Source organism: Dermacentor andersoni, chromosome 1, assembly GCF_023375885.2.
Source record: "Dermacentor andersoni chromosome 1, qqDerAnde1_hic_scaffold, whole genome shotgun sequence".
In the NCBI taxonomy this organism is placed as follows: domain Eukaryota; kingdom Metazoa; phylum Arthropoda; class Arachnida; order Ixodida; family Ixodidae; genus Dermacentor; species Dermacentor andersoni.
Genome location: NC_092814.1, coordinates 48,480,697 through 48,505,061, shown reverse-complemented (window position 1 = coordinate 48,505,061; position 24,365 = coordinate 48,480,697). Strand labels below are relative to the sequence as shown.

Genomic DNA, 24,365 nt, shown 5'->3' with positions numbered 1-24,365 from the left:
TACCTTGAAGTGCTAAGTTATTTTTTTAATGCAATCTTTTTCCAGATTGTTAAGAAATATGAAAAAATTTAACCTGACTGAGACAGCCTATGGTAATTACCTTGAAGAGACCAACAATCAACTTTTAAGGACACTCATTTTTGGGGTGCAGTGAGCTCATTGAGATCCTTATCTCATGATTACATTGAAAAGTATAAAAATGTTATTGAACAAAATTTGTCTTTGAAATCTCAATTTTAATGTGTATAAACTGCTGAAAATGATAACACCGCTCATAAAAACTTAGACATAGGAAATAAATATAACTTTGCCAGTGAGAATGATAACGGTGGTGTATCTAGCAGGTTCCTATGCATTGCAACACCACTTTAGGAGGGAGCAGCACGAGTGATAACAGTCGGACACAGATGAGTGATGAGTGAGTAATAAAAGTCAACGGAGACTAATGGGGAGAAGCGGGGGTGCGCAATGAAGAACCAGGTGGAGAAAACACTAATTGACAAAGCTGTGCAAGTGGGTAGGACTTTAAGGTATGAAAAGGCGCGCATATGAAACAGACACCTCTTGCATCCGTATTTTGCACACCTACCTTTTCATACTATGATGCACTGGAAAGTGTGAAGTAGTCAACATGACAACACATGGAGTGATAGAAATGCCACTTCGTAGTTCAAAAGAGGAAAAAAACGATTAAAGGATGGTAAAGAAAAAAAAATTATCAGCCATCCTGGTAACAATAGAATAGCTGAGAAGCAGAGTTTATGAGAAAACATCATGCTTGCTTCCACAAGTCTGAAGCATGATCTTTTAATCTGAACCATAACCTCACTGCACATTCAGATAGATTGCTAGTCACTTTAAACCATTGATCGCCATGTAAATACACACCGTGGTTGTAAGAGGTCAACCATGTTGCATGGGAAATTCCAGAATGTGTAGGAAATAAACTTGGCAACCATGCGTACAATAACAAGAGGAAGGAGAGTTTCGTTTAACGTGAGAACTTTCAGGAGCCTTCCCTTCTAGACAAGCTGCACGAAAGACTCACAATTTTAGCTTTATCTTCGTTGTTTGCATAATAGGCAGTATGTCATACACTGTGGTCACCAAGTGCTCACATCCATTGATGGCAGCCAAGATCAAACTTCCAAGTGAACTTGTTGATGGTAGGTAAGCTAGGCTTCGACGATGCACACGTCGAGCATGCAGAACACGGACCTGCAGGGAAACAGTTGCAGTGAGGCTTGGGAAGCGGGCTTCTATGCTTGGTCCCACCCTGTGCATGGTCATTATGAACTGCGACAACACCCCGCTTGGACACAAACTTGTTTTGATTCCCGCAAGCAATGCCCCTTGAGCCTGCTAATGACTGGCTGAAGCAGCAGGTACAGTTGTGATGGCTCTGACACTGACGAATTCAATGTCAAACAGGGCCCCCGAGATTCTGGAATACTGTTGTTTGAGGCTGGCAATGACACCACTGTCCCAAACACATACAAATGACTGCACCATACATATGCACTAAGAACACTGTGATAAACAAGACACAACTAATGTTGAATTATGTCCCTCATGCTAGCTGCAAACACTAGAGGGTGCCTGAATGGTTTATAAGATTAAGTGCAGCATGAATCCACAAAGTTGTGTCCTTGTGAGGCAGCAGTACTCTGGCGTCATTCACCTGAATAGTATATGTCACATTTATATGTGATATACTCTAGCAGTATACTTTCGGACTTGCCACTTTCTTGTCTTCTTTCCCTGTAAGAGCTCACACTTTGAGGTGCCATGTTAGACTTCACCATCTCTGGGAACGGCCCACTTTTCCCTATACTTTCCTCGTAGCACTTTACATTCCATAGAAATTGTGCGAAGCTGCACCAACTTCATAGCTGGCAAATTTAACATGTTTTACCATTTCTTCGCTGGAGCACAAATGCCATCATCATTTTAACATACACCACATGACATAGGGGGAAGGCAGGAGATGGAAATTCAAGACAATGAGCAAAACGAGAACAACGTGAAAGCAGGAGCCAACGTTTCGCCAAGTCTTGTCTTCTTCATGGTGACATATGCTTTCCTTGCCACAGTATATATAGGTGGGGTTCTTCTAAAGGGGAGAGGGCTTAAGGTAGGTGGGTGAGGCAACGAGCCAAGGTGTGTTAGCGGCGAGGGTGTAGGATGGAGAATAAAGGAGTGCTGTGCACAATGCCAGTGACACGGCAGCCCTCAATTGCTTGTTTCACTGGTGGTTGTGTGCTATCATGTCTCTGAAAGAGATAACAGAAGGAGCAGCAGAAACCGGTGCTTGTCAAAAAAACCACCAACAATAAATAAATAAATAAATAAATAAATAAATAAATAAATAAACTAAAAAAAAGGAAATACTGAAATGGAATAAATAAATAAATAAATGAATAAAAGGAAAAAGGAAACAATCAGCAACCAAACTAAGTGTTGTTGCCTATAGCTTGAAATTTAGCATAGCGAACAGATTCTAAAGCTCCTTTTCAAACATTTATGCCTATTGGTTGCAGTGTCTTGAACTTTTGAATAAGGTACTATTCTCTGTATTTTCTTTCTCATTCAGAACAGAAATTTGACTAAGATGTAGCGTTTAAGTTTATCAAAGTTATGACCCGGTTGGTTAAAATGCTTGGCAATAGCTTTGGGAAGCTTTTTAGCTGTGTCCGTGCGATGTCCGTTTAATCTGACGTTCATTGATTGTCCCATTTCACCGATATATTGTTTCTTACAGAAGGAACATTCAAGCATATAAATTGCATCCGAACTTGTACAAGTGAAGCTAGATTTGACTTCTTGTGTATAACTATCTGCAGTGCTTTTAATTTTAATGTCACTTTGAAGGTGCCTGCAGGTTTTGCACCTGGGGCGACAACATGGTTTTGTTACGGGGGAATGATGGCTGACTTTTGCGTGCACTAACACTTCAAAGTTCCTGTTGCGGCAATAGGTAACCCTTGGGACATCTGGGAACGCTTTTCTCAGACGCTTGTTACTTGATATTATTAGGTGGTATTTTCATAGGATGCTGTTTATGTTTGGGAGTGCATTAGAATACTATTTTGTTATAAAGGCTAGCGGTCTGTCAGATTCTGGTGAAGGCTGTTTCTTCGCTAATTCTGACTGTCTCTCCAATTTTGGTGCAACATCATAAGCTCTATCCAGGGCAACTTGTGGATAGTTTCCTTCTGCTAGCATTGGTTTAAGGTAATTTAGCTCATGGATATAATTGTGGTCTTCGCTGCAGATTCTTCTTATTCGTATCGCTTGTCCAACAAAAATTCCTTGCTTGCAGTGTTGCGGGTGATGACTGTTGTAATCTAAATATTGCTGGCTATCCGTAGGCTTCCGATAAAGTGTCGTTCTTAGTTTTCCATCTTCTATATAGACCATCGTTTCAAGGAAGTTTATCTGACTAGGAGAGTGGTGAGCAGTAAATTTAATACTCAGGTGAAAGCGATTGAAATGGCTATTTAGGTCGGTTAACACACTTGTACCGTGTTCCCATATTATAAATATGTTGTCAATGTAACGAAGATAGGTGCGGGGTTTTAAAGGGTAGGATTTAAACAGGTCTACTTCAAGCTGTCCCATGAAAATGTTCGTATACGTGGGAGCAAATGGTGTTCCCATGCTAGTGGCGAAAGTTTGCAGGTAGTGAATAGAGTCGAATTCAAAATACTTGCGCGTGAGAACTAACCTAAGTAGCGACGGGTAAACTTCAGAAGCGTGTGCTTCGGTATTGATTGCGAGGGATTTAGAAATGGCTTCAATTCGTTCACTCATGGGTATGTTAGTGCAAAGGGCAGAAACATCCAAAGTGACTAGAATAGCATGGTCAGGAAGGATTTGGTTGGCGTTGATGCCGTCGATAATTCTAAGGAAGTGCGATGTGCCTTGAACAAAAGATGGGAGGGTGGTGGGGATGTTTGACAGGTGGTGATTTAAGAATGTAGCTGGTGACTCAGTAGGTGTGTTGTTATTAGACACAATAGGCCGACCTGAGATTTCTGCTGTAAATATTTCATCGACAGGAACTTTATGTATTTTAGGAAGAAGATTAATGCGGCCTGCTTTTTTGTTCTTGGTCATCATGAAGCGATATTCAGATTGCATGATTAGTTCCCTGGACAGGAGTTCCACTATTGTGATTTACACAGTATTGCTGCAGTCTGAAGTTGGGTTAGAGTCGAGTTTTCTGTAATGGGTGTGGTTACTCAGTTGTTTGGAGGCCTCATTATTGTACTTTTCTATAGGCCAGAATACGATACTGCCGCCTTTGTCTGCTGGTTTTATTACAATATCATTCCTTTCATCAATATCTTTAAGGATTTGGTGCTGAGCGGGGGACAAATTTTTGCATTTCTGGCATTGCCGTGCTGACTCTAGAATTTCCTTTGAGGTCAGCTTTATGTATAAATCCAAGTCTGGGCACTGTTCGGTTTCCAGTGTCCACGTGCTAGGTGGTCTAGGAGAGTCTCTATCTTCTTTTCCTACGTCTGGCCTGTAGAAAAAGAACTCCTTGATGCACTTGCGTCTTGAAAACTCTGTTATATCTTTGTGGAGTTCGTATTCGTTTACTGCGTTGTTCGTGGGACAAAACGTTAGGCCACGTTTCAGGAGATAAACTTCCTCAGGGCTTAGACTCTGGGGTATGCCTACTACGTTGCTGCAGTGCTCTGGATGCTCACCTGTAGAACTATAGGTGGAGCTATGTGCTGTAGGGGTTACATTAGTTTCCTTGGAAAACTCGACTCTAACCCAACTTCAGACTACAGCAATACTGTGAAAAACACAATAGTGGAGCTCCTGTCCAGGGAACTAATCACGCAATCTGAATATCGCTTCATGATGCCCAAGAACAAAAAGGCAGGCTGCTTTTAGCTTCTTTCTAAAATACATAAAGTTCCAATCGAAGAAATATTTACAGCAGAAATCGCAGGTCAGCCTATTGTGTCTAACAACAACACACCTACTGAATAACTATCTAAATTCTTAAATCACCAGTTGTAAAACATCCCCACCACCCTCCCATCTTTTGTTTATGACACGCTGCACTTCCTTCGAATTATCCACGGCATCAACGGCAACCAAATGCTTTCTGACCGCGCTATACTAGTCGCGCTGGATGTTTCTGCCCTTTGCACTAACACACCCATGAGTGAAGGAATTGAAGCCGTTTCTAAATCCTTCACAATCAATCCCCAAGTGCACACTCCTGAACTTTACCTGTCACTCCTTTCACTACCTGTAAACTTTCAGCACTAGCATGAGAACACCATTCGCTTCCATGTATGCGAACATTTTCATGGGACAGCTTAAGTGACCCATTGAAATTCTACCCTTTAAAACCCCGCACCTATCTTCGTTACATTGACAACATATTTATAATAAGGAAACACGGCACAAGCGCGTTAACTGACTTAATTAGCCATTTCAATCGCTTTCACCAGAGTAACATACACTGCAATTACCTTCTATTCTATTCACTACCTGCAAACTTACTGCTCACCACTCTCCTAGTCAGATCAAGTACCTCGACACCACGGTCTACATAGAAAATAGAAAACTAAGAATGACACTTTACCAAAAGCCTACGGATAGCCAGCAATATTCAGACTACAACACTCATCACTCGTGACACTGCAAACAAGGAATTTTTGTTGGACAAGCGGAATTAATAAGAAGAACCTGCAGTGAAGACCAAGATTATATACACCAGCTAAATGACCTTAAAACAATGCTAGCAGAAAGAAACTATCTACAAGTTGCTCTCTATGGAGATTATGATGTCGCATCAAGATTGGAGAGAGAGTCAGAATTAGCGAAGAGACAGCCTTCACAAGAATCTGAAAGACCGCCAGCCTTTATGACAAAATATTATAATGCACTCCCAAACATAAACAACATCCTATGGAAATAACACCCAATATTATCAAGTAACGAGTGTCTGAGAAAAGCATTCCCGGATGTACCAAGGGTTACCTATCGCCACAACAGTAACTTTGAAGACATGTTAGTGCATGCAAAAGTCAGCCAACATCCTTCCCCCGTAACAAAGGCGTGTTGTCGCCCCAGGTGCAAAACCTGCAGGCACCTTAAAAGTGACATCAAAATTAAAAGCACTGCAAATAGTTATACACACGAAGTCAAATCTAGCTTCGCCTGTACAAGTTTGGATGTGATTTATATGCTTGAATGTTGCTTCTGTAAGAAACAATATATTGGCCAAAATGGGACAATCAACGAATCTTAGATTAAACGGACATCACGTGGACACAGTTAAAACGCTCCCCAAAGCCGTCGCCGAGCATTTCAACCAACCAGGTCATAACTTTGATGAACTTAAACACTACATCTTACAGTCAAATTTCCGTTCTGATTGAGAAAGAAAATACAGAGCATCGTACCTTATCCATAAGTTCAAGACACTGCAACCAATAGGCATAAACATTTCAAAGGGAGCTTTAGAATCTATTCACTACGCTTAATTTCAAGCTATAGGCAACAACATTTAGTTCAGTTGCTTATTTATTTATTTATTTATTTCATTTCAGTATTTCCCTTTATTTTATTAAAATTATTTTTTTCACGAGCACCGGTTTCTGCCGCTCCTTCTGTTATCTCTTTCAGAGACACGATAGCCCATAACCACCAGGGAAACAAGTAAAAGAGGGCTGCTGTGCACGCCTTTGACACGCCGGCTGACACACGGCCGTTGACACGTGACTGACAGATGGCCATGTCACTGGTAATGTGCACAGCACTCCTTTATTCTCCATTCTACACCCTCGTGGCTAACACACCTTCGTTCGTTGCCGCACCCACCCACCTTACGCCTCCTCCCTTTAGAAGAACCTCACCTACATATACTGTGGCAAGGAAAGCATATGTCACCATGAATAAGACAAGTCCTTGTCGAAACGTTAGCTCCTGCTTTCACCTTGTTCTTGTTTTGCTCACCGCATGACTTAGTCATAGGTACGTAAGACTGTATTACACATAGTTGTTGATCACTTCACAATCTGTGTTTATCTCGCTTACACTCGTCCACTGCCAATGTAGAACCCAACAGCTGTGACTTCATAAGCTGCCATTGAATGGCCAGCTTACAAATCATGCCTTTGCTGCCATATGATCGTCACACACATGTATGCTCCCCCACAATACACACACAATTACTCAATTTACACAAACATGTTGGTTCACGTCGTAATGGTTTGAAGAACCCCAAACAATTCTGTATGGCCAGGTGCCTGCAAAATGCTTCATAAAACGTTGATTTCCACTGTGTGTGGGATCTGTGCAATTTTTTTTAATTAGATTTTTTGGGGCTTCCCAATTTTTTTACGTGGCTTCACAGTCTGCTTTAGGGCCAAACAAATTGGTCAACAGCAGTTTAGGAATTTGCAACAATAACTCACTGGATATGTTCAAAATAATTAAAGCACTACTCTGTACACCACCACAGTACTGTAAGCCCACATAGAGGTCCTACATCAAGGTTGGGTTAGGCTATGTTTGCATCAACTTCTGTAAAGTGCAAACATTAAAAAGCTAGCTAACAAGTTTTCTACTTTCAAGCTACAGGGATGAACATTACAGTACAGCATTATATGGCAAATCAGTTCTGCAGAAGCTCGCAAAGTGAAAGAATATTCAAGAATGGGAACATTGTCATCCACCTGGCTGTAGCATGAAGCTACGGAGGTAACACAAATGGGTTTCATTTGTAGCTTCGTGCTATGGCTGGCTGGATGACAACTTTTCCTTTTCATGCAGCATTATATAATGACTTGCCTCATCTGCAGTGCGTGAAGTTAAAACAGGTCCCACACTCCAAAAATGCAAACATGCTCAACATTCTAAGGATGTGCTGCCTATCTTGGAGGCAATCTGCGATGGGTTCGAAAGCTAGCCAAGATAGCTGATGGCCTAAAAATTCAGCCCTATCAAAAACAAATAATAAAATAAAGATAAACTAAAAATCAGCAATAGTACTTCCAAGATGCAAGTTGTACATCCAAATAAAAATAAAGATACAGAAGGATGTGCTTTGTACACAAGGTGCACAGCCTCAGTCACACCTGATCATGGAAAGCCTTGGTTGCTTTTGCTTTTCTCTTGCTGAGGGAGCTCAAGTCCTCAAGCAATCTTGGCAGAGCTGGATGACTGATAATTGTCTAATTTTCTTATTAACAACCTTTCAATAGTACTTAAGCAGACAACACACGCACTAGGTGGTTAGTGGAAATGGAACAAATTCTAGATGATGGCCTCTCAGATTTCCAGTGTGCCGTGGGCGCCACCTAGTCACAGAGGTCATGCTGAGAAGCCACGCTGGTTCTAAAGTTCTGGGTTCCGAAACATTTCTGACAAGCAGTAATGGCAATGTCTTCTTTACAGTTTTGGTATCGAAAAAATATTTTTGCAAGCTTTTTGCCATGCGGTCAACCATAATTAAAACACAAAATTTTGCACATCGATAGCTCTATCTACACTATCTGAAACTAGGCTTCTTACGCAGTCAAAAATATTTTGCAGTTGGCTTTTAAACACAGCAACAGCACTAGACAGAAATATTGGAAAGACAGCAGCAAAACAAGACCAGCGCTTTTCTGACCTGCAAGTGGGGCAAAAGCAGCGACTTCCCAGCCATGTCTCGGGGCGTGCCTGGTCCTGGCGGCTGGCAAACCAGCGGCCCATGCAATCCAGGCACCACATTGGTCGGCACAGGCAGCCCTGGCACTGGCCTACTAGTGCTTCATCACAGAGTTTCTGCAGTTTTACGTTAGCCGTTGTCTGCATGCAGCCAATGCATGGCTCCAGTTCCTGCACCAAGCACAACCACCACTAGTCTCTTCTCCAGCTGCAAATTTTGGTCGGACAACCCATATAGCTCTTACAAACATGCATAAAAAAAAAAAAGCTCCAACAAAAGTGAAAATCATGAACATGCACTGGCATGCTGTCATCCATGCAGAATGACAACTTTTCAAATACAAATGCATATTTCTAACCAAATTTTTCCAGAGCTTTATGAACATGTGCAGTCAAGCCTCACGATGGTTTATCATTAAAGTAGCATTCATGTTGCATGTATGCCAGTACAATACAGTTGATTTCCATTAATTTGAGCTTAACAAGACTTGAGAGTCAACCAGTGGGTTGAATTAAACAACAGGCAGAATCACGTCCACACACACACCACTGCTTCACTTGGCAGTATTTACTTGATTTTAATGCACCACCAAATTTAAAGCATATGCAGTTTTTATGGGTTCAAAGAGAAAATAATGTTCACCCAAATCTAACGTGTGGCTGTTTTTCATGTAGCATGCCTTCTATTCTGGCTATAAGAAAATGATGAAACCAACAAAGTTTACTATCACACAATGGAGTTTTATTTACGCTAAATGGTCACCATCATCATCCTCAGACAGCTCCTTATCACTCTATATGAATCACAACATGTCAACTTCCGTGCTGTCCACTGCGTTTGATATTCCGCATTTAGCAAACAACTCTGCAACAACTGCATATGGCATGTTGGCCCGTGCCAGACTAAGTACTTCGCCTGTTCATGTTGCGACAGATATGAGTCACCAGAGAACTGAGAACACAAGATGTGACTTTGTTGCTGCTAGCTTAGCATGTAAATTAAGTTATCTTCCAAATGAGCTTTGTAATTAACCCTTTCGCTGTCACTGACGTACCGGTACGTCATCGCGCTTCCCCCCCACAGTGTCACTGACGTACCGGTACGTTCTCTATCGCGCGTTCAAAATTTCGCGCCTGAGCGCAAAGCTGGCGCTCCCGGACTTGGCCACGCCATCTGTTGACTCTTCCTACAAGTTCGTATTTTTGCCCCGGCCTGTGTTAATACACGTATTGAAGAGTACGGTGCGACTGCCACGCCCCCCTCTCTTTTTGCCGAGTGGCGCGGTGGCTCCGCGTTCGCTGGATCATGCGTCGCGCGCGTGTGGTTATGGGTTCAAGGGTTGTTCTGCCATCTCCGCCGGTTTGAAGGTTTTTATTTTCTTCTGTTGGTGTGTCTGCTACGGCGCGTCAAGTTCAGGCGCACGCGCCGCCGTTGCCTCTCCGAAAAGAAAGACTCGATTGCTGCTTTCGCTCTCTCGCCGCACCCTCGCTTCCGACTTGCAGCAGTAAACGTAAAGCCCTTCGAACTTTGTTTTAGCCTTTTTCCATCTCCCTCTTCTTGATCACACAACGTCCCATTTATCTCCGTTGCGCGGGCGACTGAAAGCGCACCCTCCCTGCGCGCGATTACTTTCGGATAGCTGAGCAGCTCGAGACCTTCGTCTGTTCATTGGAGCGGTGGCTCTTACGATTCAGAATACGAGCCGAGCTCGGATTTGGACTCGGACAGCGTCTAACACGATGAAGAGATGAGTTCCGCATCGTCAGATTCGGATGTTGAAGGATGTTATAGTCAGGCTGATGATGATGATGATGTTTACTAATAACAGTTGCAGAACATTAAAATGTGCATATTGCATTGACTATGTTATTTGTATACCAATCATAATCAAAAATAAATTGCTATGTTCATTCCCTGTTATGCTCGCTCCCTGAAACCAAGCCGACACTGGCGGTGCGTCACGGCCAGAAAGGTCCGACAGCGAAAGGGTTAAAAACTGAAAGAAGTGCATCATCATCACCAGCTATGCAAAACTTTGTTTTGACACTGTGTTGTGATGACAATACCAACGCCGTCGTTGCAAACGCCACAAATGTCGTTTTGGTTTTGTATCTTATCACAATGTGCAGGTGATTTTTGGACTAATATTCACGGAAAAAGAATTGTGCAGATCTAACGTACATTTTGGAGTGTACAGTTAACCGTCGACATAACAAAGTTTATAAAATGATCAGTTTGCTTCGTTGCATAGAAATTTTGTTACATTGAAATTCAATCATTTATGCAAGCAAGTACAGCCGCCAGTGAATTTTTCTCACACGGAAGGAGCCGCAAAATTTTCTGAATTATCGGGCAATCGGAAATAAATAATTTCAATAAGAAGAAAATATTTTGTTCAATTTGAGAGTCAGCAACAGAAGATACGATTTCATGCGGTGTTGACGATATCTTCACATCGGCGGTACAAAGTGAAGCCTGTGGCCATTTCGCATCAACTCCGCCACTGCGGCCGATTCTGTCACCTGCAGTAAGACGATGCTACCATGAAAAGTGTGGACAGAGGCAAGAGAATGGTTTGTCTGCCTCTCGCTTCAATGCAGCTCCAAAACTTTAGATTATGCGACCTCTAACACTAAACGTGCGGGAAGACAGTGCACATTAAACGGCCATCTCGGCTCACCACCTTTGCAGCTTCTATCAACCGCAGATTACTGCCGATATAGAGCGTGCAGGCCACGTATGCACTCAGCTGCATTGACAGCCACGTGTGCAGCCATGACCGGGCTAGAGGAGGAGACACGCACTCACCTACCTCCCATCTCCCTAGCGTGCGCTTGATCACATCAACATGTACTCAATGGGCAAATATCCAGAGGCACATACTCAATGGCTAAATAAAAGAAATTCAAATAGTAAATGAAAGAAGCCGTTGAATGTGCTATTACACTAAGAGGTCCGAGGACTTTACAGCTGACACACAAGCTAACAAGATATGTACAGGATTTATGTTGAGTTTTTTTTCTTCTCTTTATTATGCAGAATAAAGCCATGCTCACTGGGCACTATTTTGGTGGTCAGTATACAGGGTTACTACATATAGCTATAAGCCTGTATGCTGGCTTACATATGCTCGTTCAGTGATGATATATGACCTTCACATATAAATACATCCACTAATACCGTATTTACTCACACAAGGCTCGCACTTGCATTATGCTTGCACCCCGCACATCGGCCATCATAAATAACATTTTTTTCTCCACTCGAGTGCAATCATCGCACCTTCATACTAATTCGAAGTGAGCCCCCCCCCCTCTTCAATTTAGTGTCTGCAAATAAAACGCCATTGCAGTTCCTGCTTGTGTAGAACTTGTGCTCTTACTACAAAGGTAAGTGCTGTTCTGTAAGTAAAATTTTGTTTGACCTTACAGTGGCTGGCCTGTGAACCCCGATTTTAACTTTATTTTTACATTTAGCCCCTACAACCTTCTATCAGAAAACTATTCCGACATAATTATACCCCCCCCCCCCCTAATTCGAATAAATTTCCTACGGAAAAAAAAAAAAGTTGCAGTTCTGTCCGAAAGACGAACCATCGATTGCGATAGCAAATTAGTAGACAGCTATACGAAGTAAGGACAGTAGTTTTATCGGCCGTAGAAACTTGTAAACATTTGTTTACTAACTAAATTAACAAACAGTGTTACGTGTGCACAGGTAAACATGAACACATCTCCTTCGATGACTGCCAAAATTTGCTGTCAAAATACTGGCGTGAGGAAGTGCAGTAGTAGCAGCACGTGAATTGACCTTCGTGCTACCTCTCGCTTCAACGCGAACTAAGTGTCAAAAGCACAGTGCATACAGAGCTAGCAGCACTCAGCGCATTTTGTCCACTTTGAAGATGAGGCCCGCATGACCACGCACTTTGTCCACATCGCAGATTGCTTTCAAGATACTTCACCCACGCAGCATCGCTGCACACAGCAGCCGGCAGGGTAGACCCTCCCCGCCAGTCCCTCCCCTACCCCCGGTGCCTCATGTGCAACAGAAGACGGAGTGCTTTCTCCCCGGTTTCCTCCTTTGCGCGCACAAGATTGAGCCACGATTGTCTGCTGACCCTCGCAATTTTCCCTCGCACATGGAGCATACAGCATGTGACGACGATGTTATCATGCTTGGACCCTGTACGGAACATCACGGCGACAGCAGAAATGTGCGTAGTGTCCATATAATTTCTATCGCAATAAAAAGTGCATGCATTATGCAAGAAGCAGCCATATCAAACCCGCGGGGCTGTAGGCACAAAAAGATTTGCTTTAAAACGCATGTGCTAGAGTTGGGTTAATACGATAATCATTCATTTTGAGCTGCCATTTTCATTTGAAAATCAGCCTAGGGCAGGTCGAAAATAGGCGTTGTTGATGAGAGATAACGTGTAATTAACATGTTCACTATCTCCTACCTTTATCCAGACAGACACTACAGCCATTGGGGTCACGACTAGGGTCACAATTGGAATCAGGCATATCTGCACTGACCAGTCAAGTTAGAATTATCCAGTAAGGGCCAACTTTAAAATCGATATAATGAAAGTTTTGGCCCAAAAAAATGTATGGGCGCTGGCTGGGATTTTTGGTTGGCATTGAATTAACTAAAAACACAAATTAACAGAAGTTGAATTAATTTATGTCTCCTCTTTGTTCAACTTCGGGCAAAGAAGCCACTACTGTATTTGCGCGATTCTAATGCATGCGTGTTACAATCATAACAAACTCTACACAAAATTAAAAATGAATCTGATTCTTAAATAAAAAAAAAAGTTAAATGCAACGTAGCTAGCCATACTGCCATAAAACAGGTCGTCTGAAGAAAGCGATGCGCATGCACATCACAAGCTGGGTCCATGGTGCGTGGAACGCCCTCCCGCGGACGATGGTTCGCAAGCCTACAGAAGTGCGGCAACTCTAATGCATTAAATGGAACTGAAGATGACTTTCTGTGGTCAGCAGACAGAGAAAAGGAGGTGTCATCGGACTTCAATAGCCACTAGTGGCTAAGATTCAGCTGTGTGCATGTCTGTGTGCCTTTGTATGTTCAATAATATTGTTTCAATACGGTAAGCATACTGTCAGGTTTTGTTACTTGATGTGTGTGGTAGAATTGGCACAAAGTTATTTTTTTTTAATATTTGGGTGGTAATATAACGGCGTGTTACAATCGATGGCAGAATCGTGCAAATATGGTAATGCACCACATCTAATGAACAACTCTAGTCTTAAAAACCATGCAACATCAGCAGTTCTACTTCCAGATATACAGTGCTATGTACCAGTACACTCTACTGGCTCAAAGTGTTGCAGTGAACTCTAAGTGTGCACATGAAGTTATACTTACCATGCCTGCTGGCAGCCTGTACCTGGCATTCTGTTCAACGTGACTTCTGAACGCATCAGTAAACCTGTCACTGAGACTCCGGTGTATTACAATATTGCGTACATTGTCCAATGGGGCCTGTAGTTTTTCCTTCAGGTCATTGTACTCCATTGAATTCACCCTGGAACAATTATTCATATATCACAAAGAGGTATGTTTTTGTACATGTGGTTAAAATGTTTCTTCTCCCACTCTGTAACAGCCTGTAAGGGCTTAACAGTATTGGAAATAAAATAAAATGTAACGAAACAAGGATCTACAGTAAAGCAAGTGTTCACAGAAAGTGTTCACTTCCTGTGACAGTGCTGTGGCATTTACATAAGGTATTCAAGTTTCATACCAGTGAGTGATGTGCTGTGACAGGGTGTTTTTAATTGGCACTCTTGGTGAGCTTCTGTGAACGGGCACTATGTGGCCTATGTCATTTGCCTCTAGGTTGATGAACTCACTTATGAGTTCATCATCACCATCATCACCCTATTTTATGTCCACTGCAGGACGAAGGCCTCTCTCTGCCATCTCCAATTACCCTTGTCCTGCGCCAACCGATTCCAACTAGCACCAGCGAATTTCCTAATTTCATCACACCACCTAGTCTTCTGCCTTCCTCTACTCTGCTTCCTTTCTCTTGGTGCCCATTCTGTAGCCCTAATGGTCGAACAGTTATCTAACCTGCACATTACATGACCTGCCCAGTGCCATTTTTTTCTCTTAAAGTCAATTAGAATATCGGCTATACCCGTTTGCTCTCTGATCCAAACCGCTCTCTTTCTGTTTGTCAAGGTTATGCCTAGCATTCTTAGTTCCATCACACTTTGCGCGGTCCTTAACTTGTTCTCAAGCTTCTTTGTCAGTCTCCAAGTCTCTGCCCCATATGTCAGCACCGGTAAAATGCACTGATTATACACCTTCCTTTTCAATGATAATGGTAAGTTTCCAGTCAGGAGCTAACAATGTCTGCCGTATGCGATCCAACCCATTTTTATTCTTCTATTAATTTCCTTCTCATGATCAGGGTTCCCTGTGATTAAGTGACTTAGGTAAACATACTCCTTCACAGACTCTAGAGGCTGACTGGTGATCTTGAACTCTTGTTCCCTTGCCCTGTCATTCATCCTTATCTTTGTCTTCTGCATATTAATCTTCAACCCCACTCTTACACTCTCTCTGCCAAGGTCCCCAATCATTTGCTGTAACTCGTCTGTAGTGTTGCTGAATAGAACAATATCATCGCACACCGAAGGATGCTGAGGTATTCGCCGTCGATCCTTACTCCTAAGCCTTCCCAGTTTAATAGCTTGAATATTTCTTCCAGGCACGCAGTGAACAGCATTGGAGAGATTGTCTCTCCTTGTCTGACTCCTTTCTTTATAGGTATCTTCCTACTTTTCTAGTGGAGAATTAAGGTAGCTGTGGAATCTCTGTAAATATTTTCCAGGACATTTACCTAAACGGTCTCTACACCTTGATTACGTAATGCCTCTATGACTGCTGGTATCTCTACTGAATCAAATGCCTTTTCGTAACCTATGAAAGCCATATATAGAGGCTGATTGTACTCTGTGGATTTCTTGATTACCTAATTGATGACATGGATGTGATCCATTGTAGTGTATCCCTTCCTCAAACCTGCCTGTTCCCTTGGTTGACTAAAGTCCAGTGTTGGTGAATCTTGGTGAATATTTTATATAATACTGGGAGTGAGCTAATGGGCCTATAATTTTTCAATTCTTTAACGTCTCCCTTTTTTGTGGATTTGTATAATGTTTGCATTTTCCCAGTTTTCTGGGACCCTTTCTAAGCATTATATCTCCTCCATCTTTGATTAAGTTAACTGTTATTCCATTTTCTCCTGCCGTTCTTCCCTGTTTCATGTCTTGCAAGGCCCTCCTGACCTCATCGCTAGTGATAGGAGGAGTTTCTGTATTCTGTTCATTACTGTTTCGAATGGAGTTATCCTGAGTCCTCTGGGTACTGTAGAGGTCAGTATAGAATTCTTCCTCTGCTTTTACTATACCTTCGGGATTGCTGATGACACTACCTTGCTTATCTTTCAGTGCATACATCTTGGTTTGTCCTATGCCAAGTTTCCTTCTCACTGATTGCAGGCTGCGTCCATTTCTTACAGCTTCTTCAGTCTTTCTCACGTTATAATTTCGAATATCACTAACTTGCTCCAACTCAGACCGACCAGTGAGTCTAAGCAACTTGACATGAGTTCGAGTGCATGTGAATCCAAGTGAGTGTAAAGAAGTCTGAATCGTGTGATTCAATGTGTCCATGGAATTATATGTAAGGTCTCGAGTGACCCTAACTGCGCATCCATGAGCAGTGTCCATTTCAAACAGCGAGCCTGAGTGAGTACATCATTGGAAGCTTGCTCTGGTCTGGTACTTCGCACTGTGGAAGGTGGACGGGGGAAGAAAAAAAAAAGATTGATGAGTGGTCATGATGAAGAGAACAAAATGTGTGTCTACGAGTCCACTGTACAGCCACATCCCCAAGGCCATGTGTCTAGCCCAGTGGCTTGTAAAAAGGCTAGAGCTGCCCTTACAATCACAGCTGCAGTGTTCGCATCAGGTCAAGGATCCAAAACATATTCATCAGGACGTGGTCTGCTTTCGCTATTGATGTGTGCAAGTGAAGAGACCAGAATCTGCCATTCTTGGATGCCATTTTGCCTTCTGCCATTCTTGCAAATGCAAAAAGTGTATGCAAGTGTCTAAAGCACCTAATAGTGTTTGCAATTTGTACCAGTGTCACTGCTACCTACGAGGCACCTTTAATGCCCAGTGAATGCGACAGCATGATTAATTTCATGCACCATACTTACTTGGCTGCTTTTAAGCTTGTACGGCATACAAACTTCATTTTTGAGTCTCACTTGTGCCAACGCTTGTGGCGTCGATTTAGTTGGGTCTAGTGCTCAAAAGTAGTTTCGCATGATGCAACAAAGCAGTACGTTCATGTGCTTCATAGCCGTTGCTATCTTTGCTTCAGCATCTGCCAATTCGTTCCCGACCATGTCACAATGTGCAGGTATCAATGAAAAGGTGATATCGTGATTTTTTTTTTGTTTGCTCAAGGTCAAGAAATTCTAGAGCGAAGATATAACCAAATCTTGTTTCATAACACAATCAAAAGCTATAAGTGGTGGCTTAGCGTAGCAGAATACTGTCCATGAGTGAAGTGGCTTCCTGGAGAGAAAAGATACTGTTTCCAGGACTGTAATAAGTTCTGCGACAGTTGATGTTGACTTATGGTCTTAAGCTGCCAAGGGATGATCAGTAATGAAATGAAAAAAAAAAAAAAAAACTGCAGTAGAGAAAGATTGTGCGACATACCCATCAATCTATTATGTGTGCAGTACCCCCACACATTTTAATATCATGGGCTTTCTTTTTCATTACCAGCAATTTAGGAAACCTTAAAATTGCTCTTGAGGTGGACTGCATTAAAAGTATTTATAAGAGGTGTTCTTTTTATCATTAACAGAATTTTCCAAATTTACCTGTGTGACTTAGCAAAATTTTGCTTCTAAAGCTAGATTAATCTTAGAGGAGACATTATTTACGTAAGAAATCAAAATGAATATTTCACTAATTAACGAATTCTACCTAATTAATGTATAAACTACTTTATGGCACCTATTACAGTTTGTGAATTAAAGCCGGTGACTTCAAGATCATATTCACTTGGAACGAATACTGAGGATAACACCAGTTTCGAGATATGCATTCCGAAAGTTCGCGATGAAATGCATTGGTGTTCTATAATTTTTTAGCTTTGATGAATAAAAAGACATTTTACTCAAAAAGCTAGCGGAACAGCAGTTAATTTTGACAGTGATTATCTCAAAACTGATGCTAAGCTCAAAATTTGTTCCAAGTGAATGTACCTTGTGAAATCACTTAGTTTGTGTATTGCAATATGTGTACTAAAGTAATTTGTTAAAAAGTTGATCAATAAAATGTTGTTAATCTTCAATTGTGCATTTTGAAAGTAATGTCTACCTCTTCAAGGAATCCAGCTCAATGAGTAGATTGAGCTACATACCACAGGCAATTAAAAAAATTATGTGAACATTAAAAAACAAAAAACACCCATTATTTCAACAAATGGACTGTATTAGCACACTTTATAGCATCACTGGTGAAGTGCTCCAGCCAATTTCAACACTTTACAAAGCTTTGCAACAAAGGTGACCAATTGACAAAATCTGCCACATACAGTGTGGCATTCCAAACACCCTTCCAGTGAAAATGTTGACGCAGTACAAAGCCTGGCTTCAAGGAGCCTACCTTATGGTAAACGAGGGTATTCCAGGCCTGCGGCTCTTGACCAGGATGTCCAGGTACTGGATGCCCATGCCACTGACATGTGACACAGAGTGCTCAGCACTGCTCACCAGCTCTAGCACTGCATCTGTCTGTTGGATCAGATGCAAGTTGTATGGTGTAGCTTTGATGATCCATGAATTGGTTACTACAGTGCGTGTGAGTGACCCTGCACCACTGATGAACTTGTCCACCTGCTCAGAAAAAGAAGGCCACCAATTAGACAGAGTAAATGGAGCAAGAACCCTAAAACACTCTGAGCTTGAAAAGAGGTTACATAGTGCCAGCTGTGTACCAGTGTGCAATTATTATCCAGCAGTAAGAATTTTTCAAAATGACACTTAATAACAAAAGTCAAAGTAAGAGGCGTTTGAAGAACAATTACACAGCTGCTGCTGGTTCCTGACTCGCCTTTGCTTCCCTCCCCACAGGCACCGTCTCCTCCTCGCAGTCTATTGTTACCAACTCTATGCAGCACAGTGAAAGCTAGAAGTAACATCAACAACCCAGAAGGCTCCTCCATTGTGGAGGAGCAATGCCAACTAAATGGAAGCTTTATAACAGATCAATAGTGCAAAATGGGTAAGCCCCTTCCCTTCTTAGAACATACAGCCGTCTTTCATAGCGTTGGCACATCCCTCGCAAACCATCAAACCTACAGCTTTTACTCGAGTGATGCGACATGCAGGACCTTGCTGCTGTCATCACGTGCAAAGAAGGGACCGGAATAGCCTATAGAGAAGAACATGTTGCTTTTTAAGGTTGTCAGTTACCCGAGGTACTTCCATATATATTAACCAAAGACTATCATCAAAGTAATCTGTACATTATGCTTCTGTTCATTTAAACAGCATTATTAAAAATGTCAAAGGTGGTTCAGGGGCCCTTGAAGGACATACAAAGGAGCCTGCTTCCCAACCCTAAAAACATGTTAAGCCCTCTAAAACAGCACAGGGTTTACCTTGTCATACCTGGCCACTTGTGGCTTAGTCAGTAAGGGTTGCTAGGTCCAACCACCTCGAAAATTTGGTGGTTTGTCAGACGCCCTCACTCCTTCGAAAATGCTGGTCATGCCACTGGCGGTAGCTGAGAAACTTTCTGGTTACGATGCCACAGGCCACTCACGGTGCGAGAGGCAAAGAAAAATGAGCAGCATCACTCAAATGAGAGGGATGAGATCTTTGCCACAGAAATAAAGCAAGAATAGATAAGATAGGCAGACAAATGCTCTACTAGCATTAGTGCATGAGGGTGCATGCAGAGGTCAAGACTGAGGAGGAGTGTACTGGTAAGAGCTGGTGGCAATGGAATGCAAGATCCTAGCATTGCAACTGGATAATGCTGTGCCAGAGCTGCCATCATCAGATAGCACCATTGTGCAATGGCCTCCAGCAAAGTTTGAGGTGTTCTGCAACAATATCTGGCTGCACTGAAATTCTTCTCTTGTCACTTCTTCCTCCACAGCCACAGTAAATTAAGCATGTCCACTGAAATGAAGCTTGCAGAAATGTGTACATGACATATCAAAGGAAGTAAAGGCCAGCCAGCTATGGCCAGCAGTGTCTGGCTGGTCTTTACATTATTGCAGAGAAGTGCATAAGTGTGTGATCTATTATGAGGATGGAAAGACATCATAGCTCCACTATCAATATACTGTGGCCAACACTAAAAAGTTTATCGCAACAGGTTGCTCAGGCATTTTATAAGTTACATTTTTAATACTGTTTTCATTCCCTTGATATGCATTCATACATAGTGTATGCTATTCTGCAGGTCTTTGTACGAGTTTATCTTTTTTTTTTGTGCTTCACATTTTCCACTTTAGCAGTGACTAAATAAATAAATAGCCACTGCTGCACTTCTCATTTCCTGTACGGTGTTTGGGATCTTTGCCCACCTGGGAAAATTCTGTGTTGATCCGCATGGCAATGATGCGCCAAGGGCTACCATACTGTAGCAGCCGCTGGGTCACAGGATGCCGGGCCCAGTCTGCCATGGACCACGTGAAGGCCACCACAATGCCTGCCGTGAACACCAGGCAAGACACGGCCAGGCCTACCTGCCACAACAGCTTGGACTGCCACAGCTCCACCAAGCTGTCATCTTCAATCAGATTCGTGAAACCAAAGAAGTAACCTGGCAAAAAAAAAATGTACAACCCAAAATCCACATAAGCTTCTCAATGGACCACTTAATTGATGAGGTTTAAATGTCAATGCAACACAGGGGCCATGAGACACCACAGTGGAGGGATCTGGATGAATGTTGATAACCTGGGCTTCTTTAACGAGTATTTTTGCATTATGCTCCAATCAAAGCGTGCCCTCCATGAAAAGAAATCCACACTCAGAAACAGAATTCCATAGCCATTGACTCTTCCAGAGCCAGTGATGAACTGGTGCATTTCCATGTTTCTGCCCCACCATGTTCCTTTTTACTTCCCTTTTGCCAGATGGGAATGTGAGGTGCACATCTGGAGAGATTTTGCCATTATGTGTCTCATTTTTTTTTTTTTCATTTCTGCATATCCAAAAATGAACTGTTGCATTTGTTTTAAAATATCTGAGAAGAAAGAAACTGACACTGGAGATGCATCACCTCTGAAAAAAAAAACTCTGAAAGGGGTAAGCCACTGCAGTGGGTGAATGTGCTACTTACAAGTGCCTGAGCATTCATAAAATAAGGCCTTTCTACAAACCATAAATTCAGTCTGGGGCTGGTTGAGTAAGATATGCAATGCAATGTACCAAATTTATGCATGGTAGTTATTTTTTGGTGATGAAGACTGCAATCAAGTTATGAGACTTACTTAGTGCATCCATGTGAGCTGCTTTCTCTTTTCTGCATGCGTCAAAAATGTATGGAGCTACCAGAGCCTTCAGTTTTATTAGTGGCATGGGAGAATGTTTATTCTGGGAAATATTAGCGACACCAGCTTATCCTGAGTTCCAAGGATGCACAGGCATCATAAATTCAACTTTTCTGTTTTCACTTGCATCTAGAGGTACCAGCAAAGAAAAGTAGAGTAGTGCAGGGGCAGCCTGTCAGCAAAACAACAAAGAGGCATTGCAGCGGCTTCACATGCATATTTTCTTTCCCACATAAAGTAATGAACAAGTGTTGAGTTGACTGATGGGGCCTAACATTCTAAAGGAACCCTGAGGCTTAGAAATGCTACAGTGGAGGGATCTGAATTAACTTCGAACCCATAGGGTTCTTTAATGTGCAATAAAAGTACAGCACACAAAGGTTCTTGCATTCTGCTCACATCAAAATAGTGTTGCAGCAGCTGGAAATTGAAGCCGTGATCTTGTGTTCAGCAGTAGAAAGCTGTAGCCACCCAAGCTGCAGTAAATAAGGTATTGTGCCCCAGAAGCAGTGCACGTATGTTGAACAGCATAGCACATCACTTCCCTACTGCACAGTAGCACAAATGATGCAAGGAGGATTTTAAATAATGTTTTTAAATATGCTTACAGAAGAATAACAAACGAATTTTATGCATTCTAGTGCACCACAAGAACATAGATTTACCACACAGTCTACCATATAAGGAAGTTAAACCTACTTTCCAATACATCTGCCAACAACATTTTCATATGAAAACAAGATACAGCACAAACACATTTTGACTGTTCCATCTTTACCGTGGCACGGCACTGCTGTGCACAATACTTTTACATATACCTAATCACTAGTTAGCATGATTTATGCTCATTACATCATTTACACAAAAAATCTGGAGGCATTTCTACCTGATAGAAATGTGGAAAAAGAAAAAGAATTTAGCTGAACTGCACTTTCAAAGACATAAACCATGCATACGATTCTGCCTGATTACCTATGGTTGGCAATATATCCCTCTGAAAACATCAAGGCAATTTCCCTACACTAAAGCTTGAACACTAACTTTCCCCTATTCTGACAAGCATGAAATGTTTTACTAATGATCTCGGAACCATGAGCTATAACGATACCACAAAATTGGGAAGACAGCCACTGGTCACTTGCAACACATTTAATTAAAGTGGCACTGTTTGTGCTGCTGAGTAGAAGGTTGCGGGTTTAATCCTAGCCATGGTGGCCATATTTAGATGGAGGCAGAATGCAAAACACTTGTGTACTTAAATTTAGGCGTCCATTTAAAAAAAAAAAAAAAAAAACTTCAGGTCAGAAAAAATTAATCCAGTGTCCCACTACAGCTTGCCTCACAATCAGATCGTGGTTCCGGCATGTAAAAACCTGATTAAATTTTAATTATTTAAAGTGGCACAATCATGTCAGGAACCGGGCAACACAAGAGAAACAGTGATGAAGGAAGTGGCACCAGGTGCTTATTTTGCATCTAAGTTCACTTAAAATTCAATCACTGTGGACTGTGATCACAGATATCTCAACACAAATAACAAAGATCTCAAGTCTGGTGTCCTCAACTAAAATGCATGCATGATGTGAAGATGCAGACAAGATAACAGATGACTTCCCATTTCAAGTTCAGATAAGCAGTGCCACATGAAAAATCCATCCCCAGAAGCTTTCTCCTTTTTCAGGCTCTGTGGTTTTAAATTCTTTACTGGACTTCAGGGATGCGCACCTTCCCCACACATATGTTGAAAATGTGAAAACATTATGAAAACATAATGCCACTAAGTCCTGACCTCTGCTTCTCAATCATATTGTCAGCACTCTGTTCTCTAACACATGGTCAGATCTTACCGTGTAAACTGCTTGAACTTCCCTTAAACGCAGGGAAATTAAAAAAAAAAGAACAAAATAATCGAATGCTGATTGAGTAAAGCCCACAGTCCACTAAGCTATGAAAAAAAAAAAAATGAGGGGGAAGAAAAACACAAACAAAACAAATGGGCGGTTGCATCAACGCTTAATTTCACCAGGCGATTTTGGGAGATGTGGCCACTAGGAATTATGTTGAGGAACACTTCGAATAAGACGCTTATAAACTACGTGGCAAAGGATCTAATTCTTCCATCAGTGGAAAGTAAGTTATCGTGCTTTGCTCAGGAAAGCCTGCTGAGTATTGGCGTCGAGTTACGAGTCACACGATGTAGAACACAAACATCCATCGGCGCTGCGCCCCTGCGATGGCAACCGGCTTTTTTTTTTTTTTTTTTTCCGCAGACATCTGCGCACACAACTTAACACAAAACGAGATCGGCAGAGGGCCTTGAGGCACTTCGCTTAGACTACAGTGCTGTTTATGACCACAAATATAAACGCATGTGGCCTACTTGCGCAACTACGTTGGCAGCACATTAATGACGAGCGCATCCTAGCCACTTATGCGCTGGTGGGACACGTCACTTCTACTGATGTTACCACATATTAAATATTCGTTGATGACGAGGTGATCACTGCACGCGAGTGCATGCACTGCGCCTTCGGTTGTCGTTCCCGACCAGATCTGCAACACTCGCCGCAAAGAGTTTTAGGAAAGAGACGTTACCTAGCGGCAGAAAAGTATGAACGATAACAGTCAACAGTGTCCTCTGAATGTGGTGCTCAACGAACTTCACATCCTCTTTGTCGATGAATCTCCCGAAAAGATGTGTAAGAGTCAGACCAGCTGTCACAAATTCTGTTGGTGGCGTAAGGATGTAAACACATATCATAGCATACACGACACTAAACCATACTGCCTCAGTCGCCATGTTTATTTACAGTCTGACGGTGTTGGGCTGGCTTGGCTAAGGGCCTGGTTTTTGTGGAATTGCTAGAAGCTAGATTTTAAGGCAAGACAGCACCTCCTCTATGTGCCTCTAAAGCCCCTCCATACACGTTTCCGCCGACCAGAAAGCGGCGGTGGCGCGTGGATGGAGGGGCTTTAAGTGCCTCTAACCAATTTTTGTAAGAAACTCTATGCCTCTAACCATTGCTCTAACCAT

General features: G+C 42.2%; 1 protein-coding gene across 2 annotated transcripts; it reads right to left on the bottom strand.

Annotated features, from left to right (window-relative positions):
* Positions 1 to 1,042: 1,042 nt before the first annotated feature.
* LOC126546343 (E3 ubiquitin-protein ligase TM129) lies at positions 1,043 to 24,172 on the bottom strand. Of its 2 annotated transcripts, none has more exons than XM_050194535.3 (6): positions 23,927 to 24,172; positions 20,360 to 20,598; positions 18,427 to 18,656; positions 14,087 to 14,246; positions 8,651 to 8,859; positions 1,043 to 1,218 (listed from the first exon to the last, which is right to left on the bottom strand). In XM_050194535.3, the coding sequence occupies exons 1-6, from the start codon at positions 24,129 to 24,131 to the stop codon at positions 1,176 to 1,178; spliced, it is 1,086 nt and encodes a 361-aa protein (XP_050050492.1). In that variant the 5' UTR covers positions 24,132 to 24,172; the 3' UTR covers positions 1,043 to 1,175. The 2 variants fall into 2 exon arrangements, with proteins under 2 accessions (XP_050050492.1, XP_054917420.1); XM_055061445.2 differs by lacking the exon at positions 23,927 to 24,172 and adding an exon at positions 23,712 to 23,920.
* Between the last annotated feature and the right edge of the window lie 193 nt (positions 24,173 to 24,365).

Coding starts and splice junctions, on each gene's coding strand:
- LOC126546343 (XM_050194535.3), bottom strand. CDS start 24,131: ATGGCGACTGAGGCAGTATGGTTTAGTGTCGTGTATGCTATGATATGT. Junction 18,657..20,359: donor TCAACACAGAATTTTCCCAG/GTGGGCAAAGAT, acceptor TTTTCTGAGCAG/GTGGACAAGTTCATCAGTGG. Junction 8,860..14,086: donor ACAGGCTGCCAGCAGGCATG/GTAAGTATAACT, acceptor TGCTTGGTGCAG/GAACTGGAGCCATGCATTGG.